The sequence below is a fragment of the Nylanderia fulva genome, unplaced genomic scaffold, assembly GCF_048542155.1.
Source record: "Nylanderia fulva isolate GAGA-0341 unplaced genomic scaffold, ASM4854215v1 Scaffold3, whole genome shotgun sequence".
NCBI lineage: Eukaryota > Metazoa > Arthropoda > Insecta > Hymenoptera > Formicidae > Nylanderia > Nylanderia fulva.
The window spans coordinates 4,971,134-4,995,480 of record NW_028190368.1 but is presented as its reverse complement, the minus strand read 5'-3'; the positions used below and the strand labels follow the sequence as shown (position 1 = coordinate 4,995,480).

Sequence of the window (24,347 nt, the reverse complement as noted above, 5' to 3'; positions counted from 1 at the left end):
AAATCGTTCGATTGCGTATGATGCGATATAATACTGCTCGGCTCAATACTAAAGTTCAAGTTTCGCAATTGTTTCTGTGTTCAACTTTTTTATTATTTTTTTTCTTTTTCGACGTAGTCTTCTTTGTTCTTTTGTGAACGTAGTATTCGTGTTGTTCCATCAATTTCATTCTTTATTTCGCGCGAAAACTCGCCTCTCTCGAGATCTTACTTAAGCAACAATTTTCGACGCGTCAATCTTCTCGACAGAATGGCCCATTTGCTTCTTCGTTTTTCCTGCCGTCCAAAACGTTACATCACACTATTTTACTACGGAGATACGCACTCAAATAGACAGACAGGGAAATGCACGTAGACACATAGATAAATCTTGGATTACGACCATCGTTGAATATTTATGATCGATAAAAGATATCGCGTGCGAAACAACGTAAAAAAAAAGTCATGAATATATGTAAACCGTATGATATACGACGATGAATCATTGCGAGGGTGAATTCGAGAGATTCTCTGCAAGATGGGGCGGCAAAAAATTAGGGGATTAATTTCTCGCAAATTTTATTTTATTTATGAACAGAAGAAACCGTAATTTTTGTCTTTATTTTCACGTAAAACAATCGAAATGTTTTGCTTACATTGTTTTTTTTTTCAATATAACTGAGTTTTCTCGAAAAGAAGTCTGTAAAATAATAAAAACATTTCTTTATTTATTTTTTATATCTATACCGCATTGGTAAAAAGCACATATAGTAGGATACAATAGTACTTCAAATGTCAATACAAAACTCAATCGCGATAAACAAGCGTAGAGACAAGGCTGTAAGTAGTTTCTAAACTTTGTCAATAAAGGATAAAAGAGTAATGATTACATAGAGAGAATTTTCTCTTAGTATTTACCCTGAAATTCATGATAATCATAATATCTATAATCTATAATAAAATATAAAATGTTCGATTAATTTTATTAAATGTGGTAAATATTAATAAGAAAAATTCTTCCTATACCATATTGTCCCACAATTACCAGCACGATTTTCAGAGTAAATTCTAAGAGAAAATTTTCTCCGTGTAGGTTCAAAGAAAATCGAGTATTAAATGTTTCTCGCTCGCTAATAATTTTTAATCATGAAAATTGAATCCACGCTGTTATGCGATATGTAATATCGATCGTCCATTGATTATCGCGCGATTTATCGCGTTTTTTATGGCGGGTGAACGTTAAGTGATCGAGTTTTGTAAATTCCTACCACAGTTTTCTTAGCGTACCATTCGAAGAAAGACCTTCTCGCTCGTATCCAACTCGAAGAGCAGAAAACAGTTCGCGATACCGAAGGCTTGCATTCTTACGTCAGTGCGCGTTTAGTTTCTCGCATCTTTTCATGCGCTCGTATGTATGTACATGCTCGGTCTCACGTGCGATTCTCGTCATTGTTTCATCCGACCTCGAAAAAGCTATCCCATTTATTCGTCTTTCTGACGTCCGCGCCGCCACCTTCATTCAAGGATCTTGGAGGATACGCGGAGGCTGTGCCAATGACGAATTTGGCAAGCTTCCGGCGTCCCGAATAAGACTCCCGGAATCGATATTCCATCGCTCGAGACTTGCTGTCATCAAGTATTTACTAACGGTTGCGCCGGCTTCATGTTTTATTTGTCAGATAGTCGGGCATCACGGCAACTGTGTAGTCTCCGCCATTTCCAAAGCTTGCTGTGGTAAACCAATGTGTAAATCTTGTTGCTCGAAATTGCCGATGCGCAGGGTGTCCCATAAATCATGAGAAAGCATTTATTATGGAGATTGAAACGTGTATTCGCGAAAATCTCGGTAAAAGTACATTGCAAACCTATATATATCTTGTAAAATGACATAGGTATATTTTACACCAACTTGTCGAAATTTATTCCATAGTTTTATTACAAAACATTTTTTTTTATTATATTCTTGATAGAAGATTTATTTTTACGATATTATTTATTAATAATGACATATAGAATACCAATTCATCATTTATATTTGCCAATATATCAGAGATATAATAATGGTAACGACCGACAGCGCCGTTATAATAACTCCAATCAGAGTAGCAGTCTGTATAGTGCTCGGGCTTCTTTGCAATGATCTTAATTCGCGCAACGTGCGTGAACTGTCACTCGCGTCGTTTGTCATGTATACCGCTGTGAAAGTACACTGCGAATTACTCGCGTCACCCTTCCTCTCGCGTGTATATCAAACGTGGTCGACCGCTCTCGTGTATCGACCACGAATCGTGTGCGCGCACCGTCTTGACCTCGTCAAATGTCGAAGCGACATTTGAAAGGAACAACCGCCACGATCTTTAATACCAACCACTTTCAGCCGGCTGCTGTGTGCATACACTCGGGATTCGCCGGTGGTGCACGCTTTGTGGCATTTAAATCGTGAGGAAGATATACACAGAGAGAATGTTTTTTTCAAATTTACTCTGAAAATCATGGTAATCGTGGTACAATATATGGTATCGGGAGAATTATATAAGAGTTTCTCTGATTAATATTTTTTTACCACAAGAAAAAATATTAATATCTATCACAATAAGATAAAATATGTTTGATGAATTTTACTATGTACATAGTAAATATTAATCTATTTTTATTGTGGTAAAAAATATTAACTAGAAAAACTCCTAAAATTTTTCTAGTACCATATCCCACGATTGCCTTGATTTTCAGGATAAATTCTAAAAGAGAAAATTTTCTTCGTGAAAATCTTTTTTTTAGGTATTTATATATTATAATATTAATTTATTTAATATAATTTTATAAATTTCTTGTATATATTAGATACAAATGGGGCGATAAATTTAGATAAAAGCCATTTTCTTTTTAAATGATATGCAAGAAAGAAAGGTGATTTAATAACGCGATGTGTAAATTCTTAGGATGACATGTATGTCTATAAGGAAAGTTGTATCGATCCGTTAAGTTCGAATAGAGTGTATGTATCAAAGTATGTAAAACCCGTGTAATGACCGCGTTGATCTATATTAAGTCTGCGTTTTAAGTGAATATTTAATCACATACTTAAAGATTACATATTTTAACATCGCATCTCAATTCTGTCATTTTTATATTATTTTCTTTCGCAGGTTTTCTTAATCAAACAATCTAAATTATCCATTTTCGAAATTCTATTATTGATCTTCTCGAGAGTGAACAAATATGACATTTCCATAATCTCTCAATTTGTATAGCTTTTATAACCCACGTATTGTTTAATTCGCCATTCGCTTAATAGCTGTCGTAAACTAAAGCGCATAACAGATCGATCTGTGCGTGTGTGGAATTAAAAAACAATATATTACGATCCCGGGTTCGTCGAGGACAGCGAGTCTCAATCGCAATCGCGGGTAGGGCTGTCCTTTACGTAACAACGGATCGTGGCATGTCATAGACGACGAGCCGTCCTTAGGTAGTCGATTCGATCGAAGCTTCATTGTCGCTCGCGTCGTCGGGCAATTTCGAGGAAACAAACAGATCGAACGCAAATTGGGTCGACAGATCGTAATCAAGAGATCCGCTTCTATCAAACGCGACACGCTCGATACAATTCGCGGGCGCAATTCTGATCCCGAAAGGCGAATATCGCGGCCGATTATGTCACTCGAGTTCCACTTTAATCGGTATTTCGTTCCGCGCAAGAAGGCACTTCTTCCTTTTTTTTTCCTGTTCTCTCTTCAGCATCGCTCGTCGCGCGTTCGTTCGTCAGCAGCTGCTGCTGCGCTGGCGATGTATCTCGTCGCCTTTCACTCGGTTACCTCGCGCCATTGCATTGTGCAGCAGCCGCGCGGCGGCGATTGCGCAACGATATTTTATAGAGCTCTAGCGTATTGCAAAATGTACGCACACACGCGCGAGAGAGTTCGTCATCGCGCCGCGCCGCGGTCGCGTAGCAGCTGTCGCTCGATTGTCTTCTTCCGGCACGCGCCGAGACACGCGGCGACCCGGATGCAGCCGAAGGGATCCCGTCGAGAACGACGGCGATTTATTTCAGAGAGAGGATGAGTATTGCAAAACTGATCGTTTCAAGACTCGGCGAAAATCTCGCATGCCGTCGAAAGCTAAGCGAAATAAAGACATAGATCCCCTTCTCCGACAGATCCAGATATATCTTGATGATAGATATTATGAAAATTTAATAGCCGAATGACACATGCGGAGCGTGAGTCACTTCGTCCATTACTCGCGATAACCGATGCGGTATACGTATATACGGTATGCGAAATATCTCTTCTGCTCCATAACTCAAGCCCGTAAAGCCGCGACGTGTATTTCGAATACCGCGGGGTCCAGGTGCGAAAGTGAAGTCCCCGTGCTCCTATATATTTCCGATGCGCGCCGCAATAAAGCCGTTTTCGCCGTATCAGTCGACCGAAATTTAAACCCCATCGCATATATATTATACGATCATATAACGAGGATATATCGAGAGTCCCGCGATGATTCTCGCGGTCGAATCGTATTTTTTTTTTTCGCGTACTTTGTACTTATTCGGAGCTTCCTTAAACCGCTTGCGAGGACGACCGCAATTTAAATGACTTGTTTTTAAAGCAACACCGTATAACGTGTAAGTGTGACGACATCGTTTACATCGATATCCCTGACAATATCATACGATATCAGTTTTGAGTTTTCATCACTGCGTTATTCAAAAGTGATTACAGATTTATCTCTCGCCAACAATTGAATTTATTATTCACTCATACGCCTCGCCGAACTATAAGATATATCGTATATCATCGCGACAGAGGAAAAATTATCCACTTTATTTGGACACACGTAAAACCTAACCGATGTGTAAGAACATTAATCGACGTCGTATATCGAAGTCTCTATCGATGATAACGGATCGAGCGGCTGGCACCCTGTGGAAGCGCTGTCAAGTTCGATGGGTATGAAATCGCTCTGAAATAGGTCGGAGCCGGTTGTGTCAGACCCTCGCAGAGTTATAGACGTCTGAAAGATGTTGCAATCGATATGCCGTGATCGAAATTATCGATCGTGTATGCGGCATCACGAATTGATGAAAATGATCGATAGATTTTGTACCTTTTCATTAGTTTTTCTTATTTTTTTTTTCCAAAAATATACCTCACGAGTATATTATGATTGTATTTCGCTGAATTATGAAAGGATTGTTTGAATAAAAAAAAAATATATACATTTAAAATTTATACACGGAGAGGTTTTTCTCTTATAAAAATAATAAAACATATTAATATGTACATAGTGAATTTTACTTTTATGTACATACAGTGAATTTTATATTAATATTTTTTATCGTGGTATAAATATTGGAAGAATTTTATAAGAGGTTTTCTGAATATCTACCACAATAAGATATAAAATATGTTCGATTAATTTTACTATGTACATGGTAAAATTTTATTAATTAGAGAAATTCTTCCAATATATTGTACATATATAAAGAAAAAAAGTATCAAGTTCTTGGTTTGTGAATTTTATTTCTATATCTTCCGAGAATGCATCTGTCAGAATATTTTTATTCGAATACTTTTACATATATGTTAAAGAAAGCAATGGTGTCGCGGACGGCGTTATATATGTATAAAATCGATATAACATATACTCGAAGATAAAGCGACGATAGCGAGAATCGCATTGTAAATGGAGAAGCGCCGACGGCCCTTATTTCACACGTATACCCCTATGTAGTAAGATTACCTAGTTGTAACTCGTTTCTCTCTCGAGGCACAAATCACACCGGGTCTTAGCCAGCCGCGTCGCGAAACTTTCAGACATTTTCCGACTCGCCGCGCGAAAGGGAACATCATCGATCGATCACACCTCGCACACAAGCGAACCTTCATCCATATTTATTTTTAGCGAGCGTACTAAGAGCTCCGCCGACGCGGAGCGATAGCATCTCCCATTAATAATACATCGAGACAATAAATTTTAGAATTGTAAAAGCCATTCCCTCTCTCGAAGAGAGAAAATGCTTTGTTGCTGCGAGCTTTCCGAATGGACTAGCAGTAGTCATATCGTCGGTTTGTTTTCGCGATAGTATATCTATTTATTTACGAGATATCAAATGTATTTAAATTAGAGAAACATCGACATATGTGCGTTATGCATTCGTAATTTCAATTGAAAATGACACGAGCGTTCAATAGATTAATTTACGAAATGTCGATAGACGCGATATATAACATACATATATTGAACATTTTTTATCTTTTTAAGCCATCGGCTTCTGCGCTAAATATTGCAATATTATATTTCGTTTACATTGGCTGCTCCTCTTTGCACACCTGTTGCTTATTACACATTGCACAGTTTTAATTGTTTAAAGTTTCATGATTTTAAGTTCTCTTATATAATAAACCAGTGTTACAATTTGTTGCATAATACACGTATATATTAACTCGATGAGCTTGAATGAATGAGAAATTTGCGTCTTGAGAATTCCTGTCAAACTATTCGCGAATATATATAGAAAAAGCAATGTAGAGTAATCTAAAGCGATTGAGCAATGCATTTTTTTTTGGAAGGAAATTGATCGACAGAAGAACGATGCACCAAAATATATTGTTCCTAAACGCTGTTAAGGAGTGATACAATGGACGTTGATATCGTCACTGACGTGACTTCCTGTCGTGACTCACACAGCTAGCTGCTTTTTGATCTGCATTAGCCGATTCTGCTCCGCTTCTATGATCATTCAAGAATAATCCCTCTAATCGCGATTACGTCGGTATAAGCAACAACGGATATTAAATGCAGTATAACGTCTTTAAATTCCGAGATTGTTATTTACCGCGCTATTTTTAATTGGTAATTAACTGCAAAATTACACTAGTAACTTGATTAACAAAATGAAAGAATCTGCCCGTGTTACGACTTTATTGCGAAAAAAATTCAAGATAATCCGTGCTATTACGTACGTAAATACCCATAAAACGAGAAAGTATAATTTCTTCACTAATTACTACAATTTGTCTGTTTATCGGGTTTATTGCTTAATATTAAACTTTGATAATTTTAAAAGACAAAACAAGGAAAAAAATGAAAAAATATCATACTAAGCGGTAAATAATACCTGCATGTTATTCGACGCTTCTACGTTTTTACGTATTAACGTCGAGAATTAAATTTTCCTTTGATAAGAACGAGTGCGCGGAAAGGACGTAATTATGTTAAATTTGCCACAATTATACGTAAATGAGAAATGCCTGCTGCTGCTCCGGTTATTAAATCGCGTTACACCACCGCGTTGGTTATAGTGGAAGATGGAAAGTGAAGGGGGTAGAGACCGTGCAAATTAAAGGAAAGTATAGAGATACACATCATTACATATACGCCATACCATGAATATCGCGCCCGTAATTAACAATTCCTTTCACGGTTGCGAAAATTTTGCGAGATCTCCGCGATAACTCCCGCGCATGAATTTTCACTGTCGCGCTCCACCTTTGATGTACGCGTCACTGCGGTGTGTGGCCACACGTATTATTACCGCTGCTTAAAATACACGAGATTGTGTGTATACGCATGTCATGCCGTAATTTCCTCGGCCACTTTCTTTCCGCGATCCGCGCGCGCGTAGCACGTAATAATTACTGCCGCGATGATGCTGGTAATAAGCCGCGTATTATGATTACAATTACGAGGAACAATGAAAAAAAAAATAATGCGTGCGTTGGTGGAAAAGTCGGCGAATTTTTGCATTTATTATACTTTGCGGTCGCGGACATATCGATGACATTCGAATAAATTAACAAAACTTATTATCGTTGAAATTGGGAAATTACAAGTTCGCTTTTATAATCATTTTCCAGCGACGAATATTCATATATTTGTCGTAAAGTCATAAAGTATCAATATTGCTCTACTATCGGCAAATAACAGTCGTATTAAAAAATAACTAAAATATTGAAATATTCGGAGCAAGAGAAAATTGTTATACGTTTTAATATCGATATCGGAATATCGATAGCTATATTTACATCGAGATACATCTATATATCAGCAACGGTATTTTATATTTTGTATATCATCCACTTATCTATAATAGAGTTTTTCCTTAGTTTATATGTATGTGTGTATGTGGGATAGTTGTGGTATTTCAAAATACGTGCAGTAGCGTATAGTGTTTCAATATTTTAGATATTTGGTTCATAAAATTTCTATTTATTTATAATTCCTCGTTTATTCCAACTTAATTATACAGAGATAATTTTCTCTTAAAATTCACCCTGAAAATTATGGTAATCGTGAGACAATATGATAAAAAATTTTATGTCTTTTTCTGATTAATATTTACCTCAATAAAAAATATTAGTATGAGTTATATGTAGTAAAATTAATCAAACATATTTTATATCTTATTGTGGTAGATATTAATATTTTTTATTGATGTGATAAATATTAATCAGAGAAACTCTCATAAAATTCTTCCAATAACATATTGTCCTGCGACAAAAAATTTCGGGATAAATTTCAAGAGAAAATTTTCTCCGTATAAGAATCACGTTACACAAATTTTCTTCAAAGAAAATTCAATAATTTTGTCATCCCGTACCAATAAGGTATACCGAGACCTATTATAATAGGTATTATTTTTCTTTAATACCCACACACAAACCGCACCATCGCCATCCATCGGTAGTGTTTTTCTCCTCACGATGCCCACTCCGAGGCCCCTACTCCGATCGCCTTTGGCTGTCCCATGTAGCGAGCCAGTCTCTCCCGCGCCTTTCTTCGCGCGGCTGCAGTCCGCGTGTCAGTTCGAAAGCAACCGCGGACAATACCTGACAACTGGTTAGCCGGTCTTGCCGATCTCGCGGTACATATATATATATAATACATACCTCGGACGACGTTTCTTTGCGAGAAATTCATTGTCCGTGGAACGCGCGATCGAGATGTAACACGCGCGCGTGTGCTATAGTGATGATCCGATGATGATCCGGTGATTATCCGATGATGATCCAACCGAAATGATCGGAGGCACGATCTTTCGTATATATCGACAGTGATCGGTAATTGTGTGGACGCGTGACGGACTGTGATCGTTTCTAATTATTTGTCAATAATAATAATTATTTGTTGCGTCACATGTTACGCGATATACGATTGATGGGAGATTCGCCGAGAGCGACGAATCCTTGCTCGACGAGCAATCTTATCGGTCGTTGAATTCTCCTGGGCCTTAACTTATCTCAAGGTTTCTTCGAACTTTCAAAACGATAGAGATAATAGTAGAAAATTGATAGTGAAGGTAGAAATAGTAGTATAATACTTGTTTCTCTTATACGTCGTTTTTAGTATATTATTTATTATATTATTGGTTAAAAAGTGCGCACTTTTAAAATGACGAGAAACAAATTTTGAATCAATTGTTAAATAAAATAAATGCGATACATGCAACAGCAATTGTAATATAAATTTGATACTTAATGGCGTTGAAGTGATCGGAAAACATGCATTTCGCCGGCGGAACGAGGCTTTCGATCGCGATCGATCTCTGGAAAAACGAGCGGTCGATATCGCGCGGGAACGCAATATAGGAGCGGAAGCGTTGAAAAACGAGAATGAATATCCGGTTGATAAACGCGTATCACGAGCGCCTGTATAAAGTCATAGAAATATGTGTTAACGCGTATACGTGTGCGTTTGTAGCATATGCTATCAGGACCTGCATTTATTCGTACTCCGTTCGATTATCCTATATAGCGAAACGATAGCACGAGGGGCAATTCAGTAACGATTTATTGTCGTCAGTCTCGCTTAAATGTGATTCGCGGTTTCGGTGACGTGTCGTTCGTCTGATGTGTATCATGCGAGGCTCAAATTTATACTGATTCAGTGCTTATGAAATTACAAATTTATAATTCTAGCTTGAGTATTAATTTCGTCATTGAATGCATTCTTATACTTTTATGATTAAAATAAATATTGCTTTTTTATGTAAAATATTTATTGAAGAATTTTAGAAATTTGCTGTTAAAAATTTCTGTGGAATATTTAAAAAAATCTAAAAATAAAATATGCAAAGCTTCCAAATATAACAACGCAACTGTCGTGTCATATGTTTACGCCATATGATAATTAATCCGAAGGAACGGCTCATTTGTGTCTCGTATGATTACGTGGGACACGCCTGTACAGTCGAGTAAACAACACTTATTCTAATGTATCGTGGACATTTATTTTCCGTTATCACCTTGACTAATGTATCTTTTGGTAGCTCTCTCTCTCTCTCTCTCACGAGATGAGACCGTTTATTTTCCACTCGCGTACGCAGATATATTCGCATGAGAGATTTGCGACTGGCAAAAATTGCTGTGTCGTGCGTCGTGCTTTATTATAAACCCTAAAACGTTTTCCAACCGAGAAATAATAAATTCTCAACAAGAGGAAGCGTGATCGAAATTCAAGAAGTGCGCGTTCTCGTTGAAAGGATTTATTTTCTCTCTTCTCGTCAATTATAGAAATTCACACGAAATTTTCAATTCAGAGAATCTGTTTTAAAGAGCACGGATGCAATTTATCCGCCGACCAGGACGTTCGTGCGGCTAAGTAAGGTAGTGTGTTTTCGGGCACGGTAGGTTAATTCTCTCTCTCTCTACGGCGATGGCTGAGTTATGTAGAGCATAAAACGACCGATTCGCCTCGTCCACGCCGAGGGCCGAGGAGAAGAAGGAAAAAGAGAGGAGTGAGACAGAGAGAGGCTGCTCGAAATAATTATCCCTTCTCGGGAGGTGGGCACGATTCTCTTCGCGACTCTCCGTTGTCGAGGATAATTCCCGAGGAAAGCCCCGCGATGTCGACAGATATCTGAAAGTTAACTATCGCGGAACTCGCGGTGAAAATTATCCGGATTTATAGAATTTTATTAGAGAAATGCTTTCCCCGAAAAAAGCTTGGTCAAAACTCATTCGCCATTCATCGCGAAGCAATTTTTGTGTATAAGCATTCAGGAAGAAGGAGAGTTCAGTTCAAAATTATCCAGCCTCAAACTTTCGAATATCAAATCGATTCTCCTCGCATTTCTCTCATTCGGATTTAAATTTTTCTTTTTTTTCTTCCCTCCTAAAAATGCTTCACGCTTGCCACGTGCCTCCTTTCTATAAGAGGCGAACTTTCGAAAGGACGGCGCTTTGTTTCGCGTTGCAACGTAAAAACGTGAGAAGCTGATATAGCAGCCTCGGATATTCGGCCGCGAAAGTTTTCATTACAAAGGGAACACGAGGATCGTCCCCGAGGGAGGGTCGTGTCCCGTGGAAGTGAGTGAAAGTGGCCATTACTTAACTCCCATGCCTCGGAAAAGCCGTTTCCTTCGCCGCCAATTAACCGGAAAACATCCGGTGGTGTGTTGCATCCCATTGTCTCGCTTTGTTCGAGCTAACTACCGATAATGGCGGAATTTCCTAATCGCATCCTTGGCAAAGTCGGGGAAACTGTATATTTTTGACGAAGCGTTCATTGCTTTCAATTCGCGGATGCGAATAACGATTCTCACGAGGTTCTTTTGTGAAACACACTCCCCGATGATTGCGCATGAGGAGCGTTGGATCGCGCATAAATTTTCTAAGAAATTAAACGATCGACGCGCGCGCGTTTAATTGATCCGTTCGATGTTTCTCTCGGGAATCGGAGAAACAGGTTCCAACTCGTTGACCGGGTCTGCCCGTTTCTAATTAAAATACGTACATTCTAGGTCGCGCGCCAAAAATTTTTTCCCAACGTGGGCGAAACAAATTTCCATCTTGTCCGATATCGGAACAAGTTACGGTGAAAAAAAATCAGGGACTTTAATCGTTTCGCCGGTCGTTGGCACTTCCTGGCGTTTTGCGCAACGGGTGCTTTTCTCGCGTTAAAAATCGACCGACCACCTGTCGTTAATTTCTATTAACCGTTCGAGCTCTTACAGGTGTCGTACATCATTCATATATCTCGTACATACATTATTACATTTTCGATCACTCGTTATACCGGTTATATCGGTAACTCCTATTTAGCAATCATATCTAATAACTTTTACCCGCGTTACGGATGAAAAAAAAAAATGTAGCTTATAATGTCGATGTATGGGGAAAGAAACGTCACGCTGCATTTGTTCGCGGAATCTCGCGTAGAAAAAAAAAACGCAGTCGCGTTTTCATCGAGTACGAGGAGAAACGAGTTTCGTCGAGGTGATCGCGTTATCGCGTATCCGTCGCACATGGGATGGCCGATTATCCGCGCTGGCTCGCTCACTTTCACTGGCCCCCCCGTCCAGAAAGAGAAAAGCGATCGAAGAGTGCACGGCCGAGGTGTTATATAAATTAGATGTTTCGCGAATTTTTTTTTCAGCGCGCCGACGCGCATCGGGATATTGATTTATCGCGATAACACGTTGCAATTTCGATCGGACGTGAAAATTAATGTAAGCGAAACTTTATTTACACAAGTTAAACATTCTGCTATCTGAAACTTACGATCTGGTTTGCATTTATTCAAAAATTACATAATTTTTATTTTCGAATTTTTTCGAGTCTCGCGTGACGTGTCGAAATTTTCGCACGTATAAATGTTCCACTTAATGCATATATACATAATGAGGTCGCGTGCCAAGACGCCTTTCTAAAGACGTGTCTTACTATGACATCTCTACTAAAGACAGTTACTCCCACGCAAGTTGAATGCGCCGGAATTGCCGGTCTGTCGTTCGTCGATCGCGATTGTGTATCTCCTGGCAATGCGAGAGATCCGCGGAAGTTCTCTCAATATCTGCGGGCAATATCTGCTTGCGTAACTTTTATACCGGTAGCCTGGCATAACGGTATCCAATCGTCGGCTCTCCTAGAGCGCGGTAGCCGCGGTTAGAATTAACGTTTCTTCTTTGCGCGCGTATACGCACGCTTGGTCGGTTTTCAGCCGCAGTCGTACGCACGTATACTGCTGGAACCTAGATGCTTTTCAAATCTCTGTACGTACGTGCATGTGTGCGAACGGGAAAACTCCGCTTTCCCTACGATCGTGAGACCACAATGCTAGCGTTCATCGATGAGCAAATTTTATTTGGTTGCGTTCTGGCTCTTGTATACTATGGCCATGTGTCGCGAACGTGGCGCTATAAATTAAAAATTTTGAAAAGAAACAATGATGAATCATCGAGATTAGGCTGCAAAAACAGACTGAAATTTTTTTTACAAGACACAATGACTTTGATATTTCTTTAATTTATAGTTTGCAAGCAAAAAATACAAAAGAGAGAATAAATTTTTCTTCAATTTATTTCATCAGGAAATCACATTTTTAAAAAAGTGAAAAAAAGTGTTCTTACGTGTGCCACTTTGTACGTAATTGGCATAATTATCATTTTCGTTGCAACATCATTGATGCCTCGAGCGCTCAAAGTTCGTTACATTTCCTGATACTTCCACGCCCGACTTTCCTCTTTCCTTCGAGTCGAACTAGATTTCCAACGTGGAAAAAAAAACCGTGCATGCAAAGCCGATGCAATCCTAAGTAGGCAAGATAATATTATGCATACCCGCATATTATTATAAACCGCAAAAAAGTCGCAAAAAAAAAGAAATATCGGTTACTGACTTTCGCTCCGGTCAACGCACCAATCAAAAATACTCGTTCCTTTTATATTCCGTACACTTACATTTCATCTAACTGTAATTTGCATTTCCTGCTCTATCCAATCTTGAAGTAGCATCTTTCAAGTCAACTTTCGAGTCGACCATCTCATCGCATATTAGAATTAAATTATCATACTTAACTCTATTCCTTAATCGTTCAATTTCTGATGTAGCTTTATAACATCAAGTTCACCAATATAACTTTAATATCAAAAATTTTATTGAAATATACATGTGAAATTATCATAAAAAAATTCTATGATAATAATATTTCTTGTACATAAAAAAACAACATTATACTTCCGTGATTGATTAACGAAGCGTCGGTTTAGGCTAATTAAACACTTGTTATCCGACTAATAAGACGTTTATTGGGGAAAGTTAGCGTCAAACTTTACGGCAGATATAACGCGAGACTTAGAGCTCTCTCCGTAACATCGATCTTCGTTTATTGACGTCAATCGCCTGTGCAAGAAGCGTGCAGAGTACTGTAGAGCCTTTTTCGCGGCGAGAGCCCTTTTCCGGCATCGGCAACGCGCGCCGTAAAAAGAGGCGATCGTGACAGAGGGCCGTCGATCTCACGACACGCGGGTCCCCATAAAGGCGCGTATCCGCCTACGCGTCACGATTAACAATTAACGACGGTATAACGAATGACTCGTCGCCTCCTCGGTGGAAGAAAAAAAAAAATACGCCGCGTCCATCGTCGTCGTCATTTGCGCACGTGCAAGCACAGCCGGGAGAGTCCCAATTATTCCGGAATAACGGACTACCTTAGGCATGTGTGTTCGCGATCAACGCGCACGTGTTTGTGCGTGTCATGTGTGCGGGATGGCACGCGTGTGCATTTCGAAAAATCGCCGTGCCTGTTAGATTCCGACGCTCGGTTATCGTCTAACGGTGATTGACCCTCCATATACCGGATACGTAATTGCGCACTTTAGTATCTTGGCTATACCGAGTGTCGCGCGGACGTGTATCTCGAGCCCCTTTTAAGAAAATGAATTCTTAAATTGAGACAAAAAATTCTATTATATATAGTCGAGAGATTCTCCGAGTCTGGAATACCTCGTATATACACGACACTTTACGAGCCTGTTGTTTTGGTAAAACTTGACGGCTGTATAATGTCCCTGAGAGTATATGCGAGTTGTATATACGAAAGAAACGTATGTATCAGATAATGCCGCAAAAATGCTATTCATTCTCGTTTGCAATCTGAGAAAAATAGCGACGCGAATGGTTCAATTAAAATCCCCCGTTTCTCCGCGCATCTTTTTCCTTTGTCTACCTGGCGCATATATTTTCCCACGTTTTCACTGGTCGCCTGGCTATAGGACAAAGGCCAGGTTTCAACGGTGACCGAAAACGAGAGTCTAGTTAGAAACGAGCTATGCATAGAAAACAATGCGCTATCGTCTTTCAAGCGATTTATCCTTTCCCGAAACATCAAAACCCTCCTCTTTCGTGCTCGTTGCATATGAAATGACGTTTACCACGCGTCGTACACAGAGAGAACATCTGTCATCTTTCTATAAGGACGATAATTATATATATAATATCGCAATTTGATATGACCGTCTATTTTGACAGGGCGATTGATCTTAAAATCGTTAAATTATCGAGAAGCGTGAAATCTTTTTCCAGAGCAAAATCGATGTTGAGGATCCTATAGGCGCTGGCTCTTAAACTTTCTAATTCTTCGAGGTTCGATAACCGCGGAATACTTGAAATAATGATAGAACTTAATAGTAAACGAATGCGCACACCCTGAACACGCGCGCATATATGCGGATCCATTTATGTAAGAGCAAAATCTGTTGTGAAACTCTTGTTGGCGCGGATGTGTGTTACGCGTGTTATAAGCGTGATTAAAAAAGCGTGAAAAAGAGTGAATGAACACTTTGGAGCGAGTTTCTCGACATTCCCGCGGTTATAAAGCGGAAAGGAGACGCGCGAGATCGCTCGCTTCCGGAGTATCGATGCGAGTTAATCACTCGCCTCGCCGCCAACCGTCTCTCTTGGCGATTTTAATGCCGCGGCATCGATAGCGCAGCGAACCCGATCTGATGGTGCACGCGCGGACTTTCCGGCGGAAGCTGCCGCCCTGAAAATTATTCGAGCGTGTCGGATCGCCCTCGCGTGATTGCGGGGAACGATAGTCACGAGATAGCCGTCTGTTTTCTCTCCTCGCGATCGATATATCGCCCGAGCGATCCATTTGCTTTCTTGGTCGAGATGTTGAGATCCTCGACGCGATCTTTCGTTTTTTCCTCTCTCTCTCTCTCTTCTTTCTTCTCGCGGCGCTGAGAGATCCGAAGGATTATGAAAGCGATCGTCAATATGAATATGAATAATGATTCCCGGAGAGAGAAAATTCGAGATTTTAAGATGCGATGTACCGATAAAGATGCAAGGGCGTGATATCGCCAAATCTCGGAGAAACTCGTTAATTTTTTTCACTATTTTTCTCGAGAAAAAAAAAAAAAAATGCGCCGGTTCATTCTCAATAAAAATGCTCGAATCAGCAAAATGACATTCTCTTTGACCGAGAATTTCTCCCTCGCTAGTCTTGGTTGATCGATGCTATATTCTTGTTATCCTGGTCACGTGTCGTCGCGAGCCGAAATTTAGTCCGATCGCATCTCGACCAATCAATCTTAACTTCCTCCTGTACATATCGCGATGACCCGGATTATTATCGCGAGGTTTTTTATTTTTACAAGGGCAGCGCGTATTTGGCACTTGAACTTGTAACACTTTCGCGACATCGGCTAATCCGATTGAGAGAGAGAGAGAGAGAGAGAAACGCGAGCTTCGTCGTAATCCGCGTAATCCGGACCGAGTTACGGCGACGTGGATGCAACTTTATGGCACAATCCCGTCGCGTCGAAAACTTTTCGAGGCGAGAGTTTTACAACTTACCTCCTGTTTACAATCGAGCGAAACACGCTCTCGCCCGCCGGTACATTTCTTGCTGCGTCGTCGTCGTCGTCGTTCCGTTAAACGTCGTCGGTCGCGACGCTCGAACTCTCGAAAATGTCCGTGAAATCGATTTTATTCGCGAAGAGGAGGCACTCTCTTCTCTGAACGGCGCGCCGGAGCTTCTTCCTTCGCGGAAAAAGCGGTGACTCGGGACAATTTTGTTTTTCTCTCCTCTCCTTCTTCCTCCTGAGATGGATGCTCTTTTTTCACCGGTTATATTTTTGCCGAACTCTCCTCGGGGAGAGGTTTTTTTGCTGAATCGACCGTGTCCTTTACCGGCACTTTGTTCTGGCTCGCTAGCTTAGAGCTATATAACGAAGGACGACAGGACGCGATGGAACGCGCAAAATAGAAGAAAGGGATAACGGAACTGCAGACGAATGTCTGCCAATCACAAAGAAGCGAGCTTATATCTCGCAAAAATAGATTTACCCGTATATTAATACTATATTATTTTCACAATTAAATCTACTAAAAAACCGTCACAAAATTCAATATAAGTACCAACATAAATTTTATCAAGCATTCTCTTAAACTCTTTTTAATTGTAGACGAATCGGATGAAACTTTTCTATAAGAGACATCAGTATACAAAGATAGTGAAAATAAAATATCGAAAAACTGGAAAGCGATGGAATATAAATGTGTGTTTCGATGATGAGAAATGCGCGTGTTGTACCATCGCGAGTGAGAGTGCAGTACATTGACGTAGCTTCCATTCTCGAACGATCGGCGTCGGTGTCGTTTGAAGAAACGCGCTAAGAAGCATCAAGGACGAATCTCAGCGGCGTGCGAAAGATGCGAAACGGCGGGCAAACGGCGCAACAAACGGCGGTGATGACGCCGCCGCATCTGAACGGCTCGGCGCAGTTCATCTCGGGCGGCTACATGACGGCGAGATACCTGCCACGTCAATCCTGGACTCAATTCCAGCCCGCGCCGCAGCATCCGAGCAGGAGCGGCGGCAGACCTCTATCACTACCGCCGCCTCCGCCGCCTTCCAGACGGGATAACCAGAGGCTTAGCAACGGAGGTCCGGTTAATGCTAAAAACACATCTCTGCCGCATCACAGAGTAGCGACCCACCGGAGTACCACTCCCTCGGTGAGTTTAGCATTTACGGAAGTGTAAAAAAAAGAGAGAGAAGTGATGTGTTTTTTGGTCTCGATCCTTGAATGGATCGAAACTTCAAGGTCAAGGACGTAAAAAAGTTGAATGTCAGTCAACGATTTAATTTAAGAAAAAAATCGAGACAAAAACATTTGGGTTTAAAAGCGCGGTTGATAGGTAAGGGATATAAAGAAGGTATTGAATTTGAAAAGAATTTTTTGGCATCGCAATTGGAGCAAACTTTTTTAAGAAACATGGAACGTCAACAAAAAGTCACTTTTGCTGTTGCTTTAGTGAGGACGCAACTCTATGTCCTCACTGGAGCAACAACAAATAACTTTTTTAAGAAACATTGAACATTAACAAAAAATTGCTCCAATATGAGAACATACATATAGCTTTATATAAAGCAGCTTTAGGGCTGAGAGAGCGATGGAAAACTATTCAGCTTTGAATCGTTATCTCTCTGTACTGGTAGTTACGTATAGTACTTTATCGGACGCATAAAGGGAGGAAGTGCATCGCGAAATCAGTAGCATTTCAGTGACAAGGCAGAACACACGAACGCCAACTCTTCTCCGAGGAAGAGAAAATAGAGAATTGGAGAGTTCTTGGAGCCGATCCAGAAAGTCGCGATTTTCAAGGAATTTCCTCGTTCGAAAGGACGAAGGATATCGATCTTGCGTTTTACTTGCGAGCGTACATCGCCGATTGAATGGAGATATGACTCGTACGATAAACGATCTAAGAAATTTCGACATCCGGCGGTCACACGAGTGCGTTCTCTCGAGGTTCAAGAAACGGAACCTCGCTTGATCGGGACGCTTTGAAGGATATAATCCCTCTGGCGATCGAGTCGGAAGGGATCTTGAGAACGTCCCTGAAGTACGATTCGGAGAATGGATTCAGAATCTTGACGCAACTCGCGCTGTTACGGATATCACCTTGGATATAAGGGATGAATCGAAGCACGATTTATACCGAGTACATATATATATATATATATATATATATATATGGCTTTGTATGTATGTATATATACAGGGTGTCCCAGAACTGGTGGAACAGTTTTTAATGTCAGATTCCTGGTCATCATTTGGAGACGGTTTTTCCTTAGTGAAAATGTTGAGGGAGGCCATTATTTTTAGCATATTCCCAATTTTTGTTATTATGTATCTTTGTAACTAAGCCTTATATTAAAACTCTATTAAAGGAAACTCTACCTAAAATTAACTGAAGAATGTAGTTCTCTCTTAATATTTGGTTTTCACAAGGCTTAGTTTCCAAAAAAGCTTTTATTTTCAACTACTTCGGAAATTATTGGCATCTCGACAAAAATCGTCTCCGAATGATACCAGGAATCTGCCATTACAAACTTTTCCGCCAGTTCTGGGACACCCTGTATATATATATTTGCTTGTATCCTGTACTTGAAGTTTATAGTCAATTGTGTCGCGCCAGACACACAACATAGATATTTTACGACTACGGATCATCTCGCTCGATGTCAAAGCATCCAAGCAGTTTGTATTTTATAAAAATCAAAAACTTGGAGATCAAAAGGTTCAATATTCTATATGACTTTTTTATGATCTAGATATTCAAATATTTTAATATTGAAAGTTTCTCGCAGAGATGTTTGTTAGGAAGTTTTAATAACAGAAGGCGCGAAAAAAGTTATATGAGAACTCGTGGAAAATTGACTATCGCTTTAATATTTCACCGAGATTTTGTAATTCAGTTTCTTAATTCAGCTGTTAAGTCGATAGGTAATAATTCAGGAAAAAAATGATAAATGATATATACTTAGAGAAAGAGAAAGGCGAGAGGTACGGAGAATCATGCATCATGAGTGTCTAGAAAAGCGCGCTGCGGAATACTTAACCCTTATATGGAATCTATAGAGATATATCCGCGTGCAAGAAACGTCGGAAATTACATATCACTTTGATTCGATATCAAGGAAATTGGACTTTTCATCTAAATCTCACGTTGAAATTGAAAATAAATTTTCTGGTTAATTAATCCTATAACATTCTCGCAATTTTTTTATATTAATCGTTTATCACGAAGAGATGAGAGAATTTATAATTTTTTGTTCGCGCGATATATCCCGCGTTAATTACTGGAAATTCATTTTCTGATTAATCAATCTCACATTCTCGCCGTTTTCTAGATATTCATTATTACGAAAATGGGAATTTATAATTCCATTTTAGAACGATATCGATCCTATGATGTATCTGTGACCGGAATTATCGATCAGTTTGTCGTCTTGTCATACTGACAGGCCAGTTTTGCAATTCAATTATAGCTTGAAATTGACTTGCCGATGAAAACTGATAGACAATAGAGAATGCCTAGAACGCGGTAACCTATTTGCAGGCTGTTGACGGTTGCTACGCGAATACACATATAGTATTATTCGCTGATTCTCATTCATGCATATTCCATGACATTGTGGAGAGAAAAAGGGCTATTGAGGGGGAGGATGAGGGAGGTGTGTAGTAAATATGCGTATCTGTCTGGCTACTAAAAATTCCCAACATTTTCGCACCTATGTATCTACATGAAAAATATTTGTTTACCGTCCGTTGTTTCGGCGCGCTCGATAAATGAATTTGGAAAAAAGAAAAATATTTTATTTCGTTGAAATCGTTCTCTTTTGTGTCGCTCTCGAATTATATTAAAACATGGTTATTGATTTTGCCTTAATAGTTTAATATAGCAATTGCACAAAAATGTATAGACATGAACGTAAACATTATCGCAGCAAAAGTATCCAGCTTCGAGATCCTCCAAGTTCTGGAGGAGGAGATTCTCGTGAAGGGTTTTGCAAACTGCGGGTAAAACTTTGAGACAAACACGAATTGTCTCGTACAAGGGAAATGCACGAGCAGACTCGCGAAGGTGGGATTCGAGAGACCAGTTTTGACCTTAAACGAGTTCTAACCCGAGAGTTTGAAATCGGAGCTACGTCGAGATACTAGAAAGTGGTCGAGGTGTCGCGTTTCGGTCTCCAACCTATCGAATGTTCCAGCTCTCTGGGGGTCGAAAAAAACTTGATCGGTTTGCGGTTGGGAGAAACATTCGAGGATGTGACAAGAAAAGCGTTTTAAACCGATTTTTATTGCAACCCTGTTATATAAATGGCAAGGTTCAGTGGAGGACGCATTCTATATTATTTAACAGCATCTAATTCCGAGGAATTTGACAACGAATAATCCGACTAATTAATTATAGAATGTTTTGTAAAGTATAGCAAAACTTTGAAGAGAAATGGCTTTTGAAATCAAGTAATTTCGTATTAATATTTCTTGTTTAATTTTTTCTCTTTCTCTCGTTATATTTTTATATCACGCGCAATAACTTTACATTCTACATTTGAATTTACGACGCGCGATAAATCCAAATTTTGCCTCCGCGACGCAAAATGCGGACGCGTGATGTCTCGCGTGCATTATTTCGAAACGTCCCATATTTTGACCGTTATCGGTCATAATAAAACAAAACGCGGACATAAAAAAACATCGGGAACGTTCCGATGCGGCATGGAAATATACCGGTGTAACAGGATTCTCGCGGACCGTAAGATCTCGCGCAGAGAGACTCTGCGCGCGTATGTGCATTTTTATTTTGTCTTTCTTTCTCTTTTTTCTCGCTCCTTCTCTCTTCTTTCGGCCGAGGCCAGTGCAAGGTCGACTCTCACCTTGCCTCATATTGCCTCACACGTGCGGACTCGCGTGCGTTTGAAAAGACCACGCGATCGGAACGAGACATCGCTCACTGTCGAATAATCGATTTCGTGTTTTCTTTACTGCCGTGTTGCATTATTATATACCTTCCAGACCCGAGATCATTAAATCGATCGACCACTCTTGTTAACTCGTCATGATACAAATATGCGTGGGACGTAAATAGCCATCCATTTTGCATGATATTTTGCAACGAGAAATTGCGTAATCATCAATGCCATTAAGAATTAATGAATCTAATCGCTATACGCTATTTAATAATTGATTATTAATTACACTGTAGAATACGTGTATTAATATTTTGCGACATTTAGTTAAAGCGAGACCCTCATCGTACTAATACGTCATGTTTTATGGGTAAAGTGGCAAAATTTAGGCCAAACTAGAGGCGTTTCGCTGATATTACCCTCATATACCATCATCTGTCGACTGTCAAAATAATTGCGGCTCATTCTAAATGCAAGTTCAAGCCAAAACTGTCCGTTCAGGGATACAAACGACGACATTTTACGGCGCCACTCTCGGTAATAACACGCGAGAACGAACCGAAATTCTCGATTAGGGAAGGAGCGAACAATTTATTCACGATACTTTTGCTATGCATGCAGGTTCATATTTCGCGATAAACATCCTCCGAAAGCCATCGTGTTTCGCGTGTTTACAACGTCTGAATAAATCGCATTCGGGAATGCGGTGCGCAATCAAGGCCTCCCAAAGGATGCACCGATGCTGGATTCGGCTGCCTTTGCGCACATTGCTTTGCCTGCATTCCGTGCGCGATCCTGCATATTGTATATCCCGATACGTGCGTCTGCATACATAAATAAACAGTTATGGGTGTGTATAGCGCGTAACTTCATTGGCGTCGCGACAAGTGACGCCAATGAGTCATAATGGAGGACCTTAATAATTTCAATCTACGACAGCACAGCGATCGCGATAATACCGCTCGTCATATGTTAGCTTCAACGTAGAGAGAGAAAGAGAATTTATCCCACCGATGACTGATAACAATTTGCCGCTTTAGGTCGAGAGCGACGGATTTTGCGGCTCGAATAAATTAATTGTAATTAATTGCGATCAAAGTATCTCCCCCAAGTGTGTCAAACAGTATTTTAATGTGGCATTGAGGCGAATCGGAGCGAATGTTTGACGCCGGCAACGTTGTAATTTGTCATTCGGATAAGAATCGGCTCTCGTGACGTTCGCAGGAACGTCGTGGGTGATAAAAAGCGCGGTTAATTACGAGCATTTTCACCACGATAAGGCGTATCTATATCTATATATTGCGACGAGGATATATCGCAAACACAGGAGAGGGTATACTTATTATTCAAGCTGCGAGCCCGGGACCATGCATGATTTAACTGCGCAAATATCACGTGAGGTGATATATTTCTGGAGTTTTTCTGAAGAAAAAGAAAGAAGACTCTCGAAGAAAAATTTCGACGATATATATTTCTCGGCCATCCCTAACGACGATTGTCAGATTGACGTGCACAGTTCTCGAAGTTTAATCACGCGCGATATAATTTTAAAAAAGGCATTAAAAATAATCCTCCCTGCAGTTTTCAGCTCCGTCCATATATAGATATGTATATATACACCTATAAGTTCGTATATGCCGAAGAAACGATTTACGGCGCGTACCTCGCGTGCCGCGGTTTCTCATTATCTCGGTATCGGCGGCAGAACGGCATTTCACGATCAAGGCATTGCGCAATAGGTTCGAATTCCGCGCGTCCATTCAACTCCGCGCGATTAAACACGCGATCGGAAAGGAAAACGCGCGCGTTCGCGCTTCAACGGTTCGCGTTATTACTATCATAATATTCGTAAAACCACGCGTTAAAATTCGCGGCGGCGCAGCCGTGCAATTTCTGACGTTTTCGTTGTTGGTTATTTGCATTTCCCTTATATCCGACGCGAGGAAGAAGAAGAAGGGAATCGATAATGCGCATTTGCATTTTTTATCGCGCGCACGGGTATGCAGAAATTATAAATGTAAATATAAGAGGCGCGCTGCTAACTCGGGAAAGTTATACCTGGCCACGCGAAATTTCGCTGCCATGCGTTGCTTTACCCGGGCGGAAGTGCGCGCATACGTTATCCGTTTTGCGCGTTTAGCGTAAATCCGTTCTATTTTCGCGAACGGTAGGTACATGTGTTTATATATACATATGCGAGAAAAAATTAAAAAATATGGTACTTTTTTTTTATAATCGCAATTTCTCTCGCGACTCTATAGTCGTTTTAATTTCAACCATCGGCCGCGTGTATTCTTTCTCCCGTAAATTGTTGAAATTAAGTCTCGGCTTGAAAAACGACGGGGCCAAACGGGAACAGGAACTGCAAACGATGGGAGGACGGTAAATCTATCAGTGCTTATATTAACCGGGCGGTCGCATATTATGCAACGTAATGCAGCGCGGTGCGCATGCATATACCCCAGTTATATATATAATAAACGCGAGGTTCGGCCTTAATTAAATGAATATTCATGCGAGCTTCGCCGTACTCTGTGGAGAAGAACGGGCAAAGGGGCAAAAAGAAAGAGGTGTGCTGGATGTCATAAGAACGTCCGCGGCAAACGTCCGGTCGTAAAGATGCGTTTCAACATTCGCGCTCGCGCATGTTGTTCTAACGCGACAAGCAAGCGACAGGCGGTGCAGCAAATTTCGAAAGTGGTTCAACGAGCTTGCGCGCCACGTGTCGTCATTCGACCTCGTTTACGACGACGAGTAATTCATCGAGAGGGATGAGCCGCCGAAATTAAAGTTTAAACGACACTCGAGAGCGCGAGCGACCCGATCCTCGGGAAAATACGGGACGCCGTTCCTGATGACGTTGAATATCGTGTG

The 24,347-nt window shown here is 40.3% G+C and overlaps 1 protein-coding gene across 8 annotated transcripts in view; it reads left to right on the top strand.

Annotated features, from left to right (window-relative positions):
- The window catches only part of GckIII (Germinal centre kinase III), a 96,397-nt gene that overhangs the window by 49,580 nt on the left and 22,470 nt on the right, over positions 1 to 24,347 (top strand). The window contains exons 1-2 of one of the 8 annotated variants that reach the window (XM_085484476.1): positions 8,781 to 8,844; positions 17,173 to 17,725. The exons of 5 other annotated variants lie outside the window; for them this stretch is intronic. In XM_085484476.1, coding sequence (XP_085340602.1) covers positions 17,420 to 17,725 — 306 coding nt within the window. In that variant the 5' untranslated portion in view covers positions 8,781 to 8,844; positions 17,173 to 17,419. 2 more of the 8 variants (XM_085484475.1, XM_085484477.1) reach the window with 2 other exon arrangements.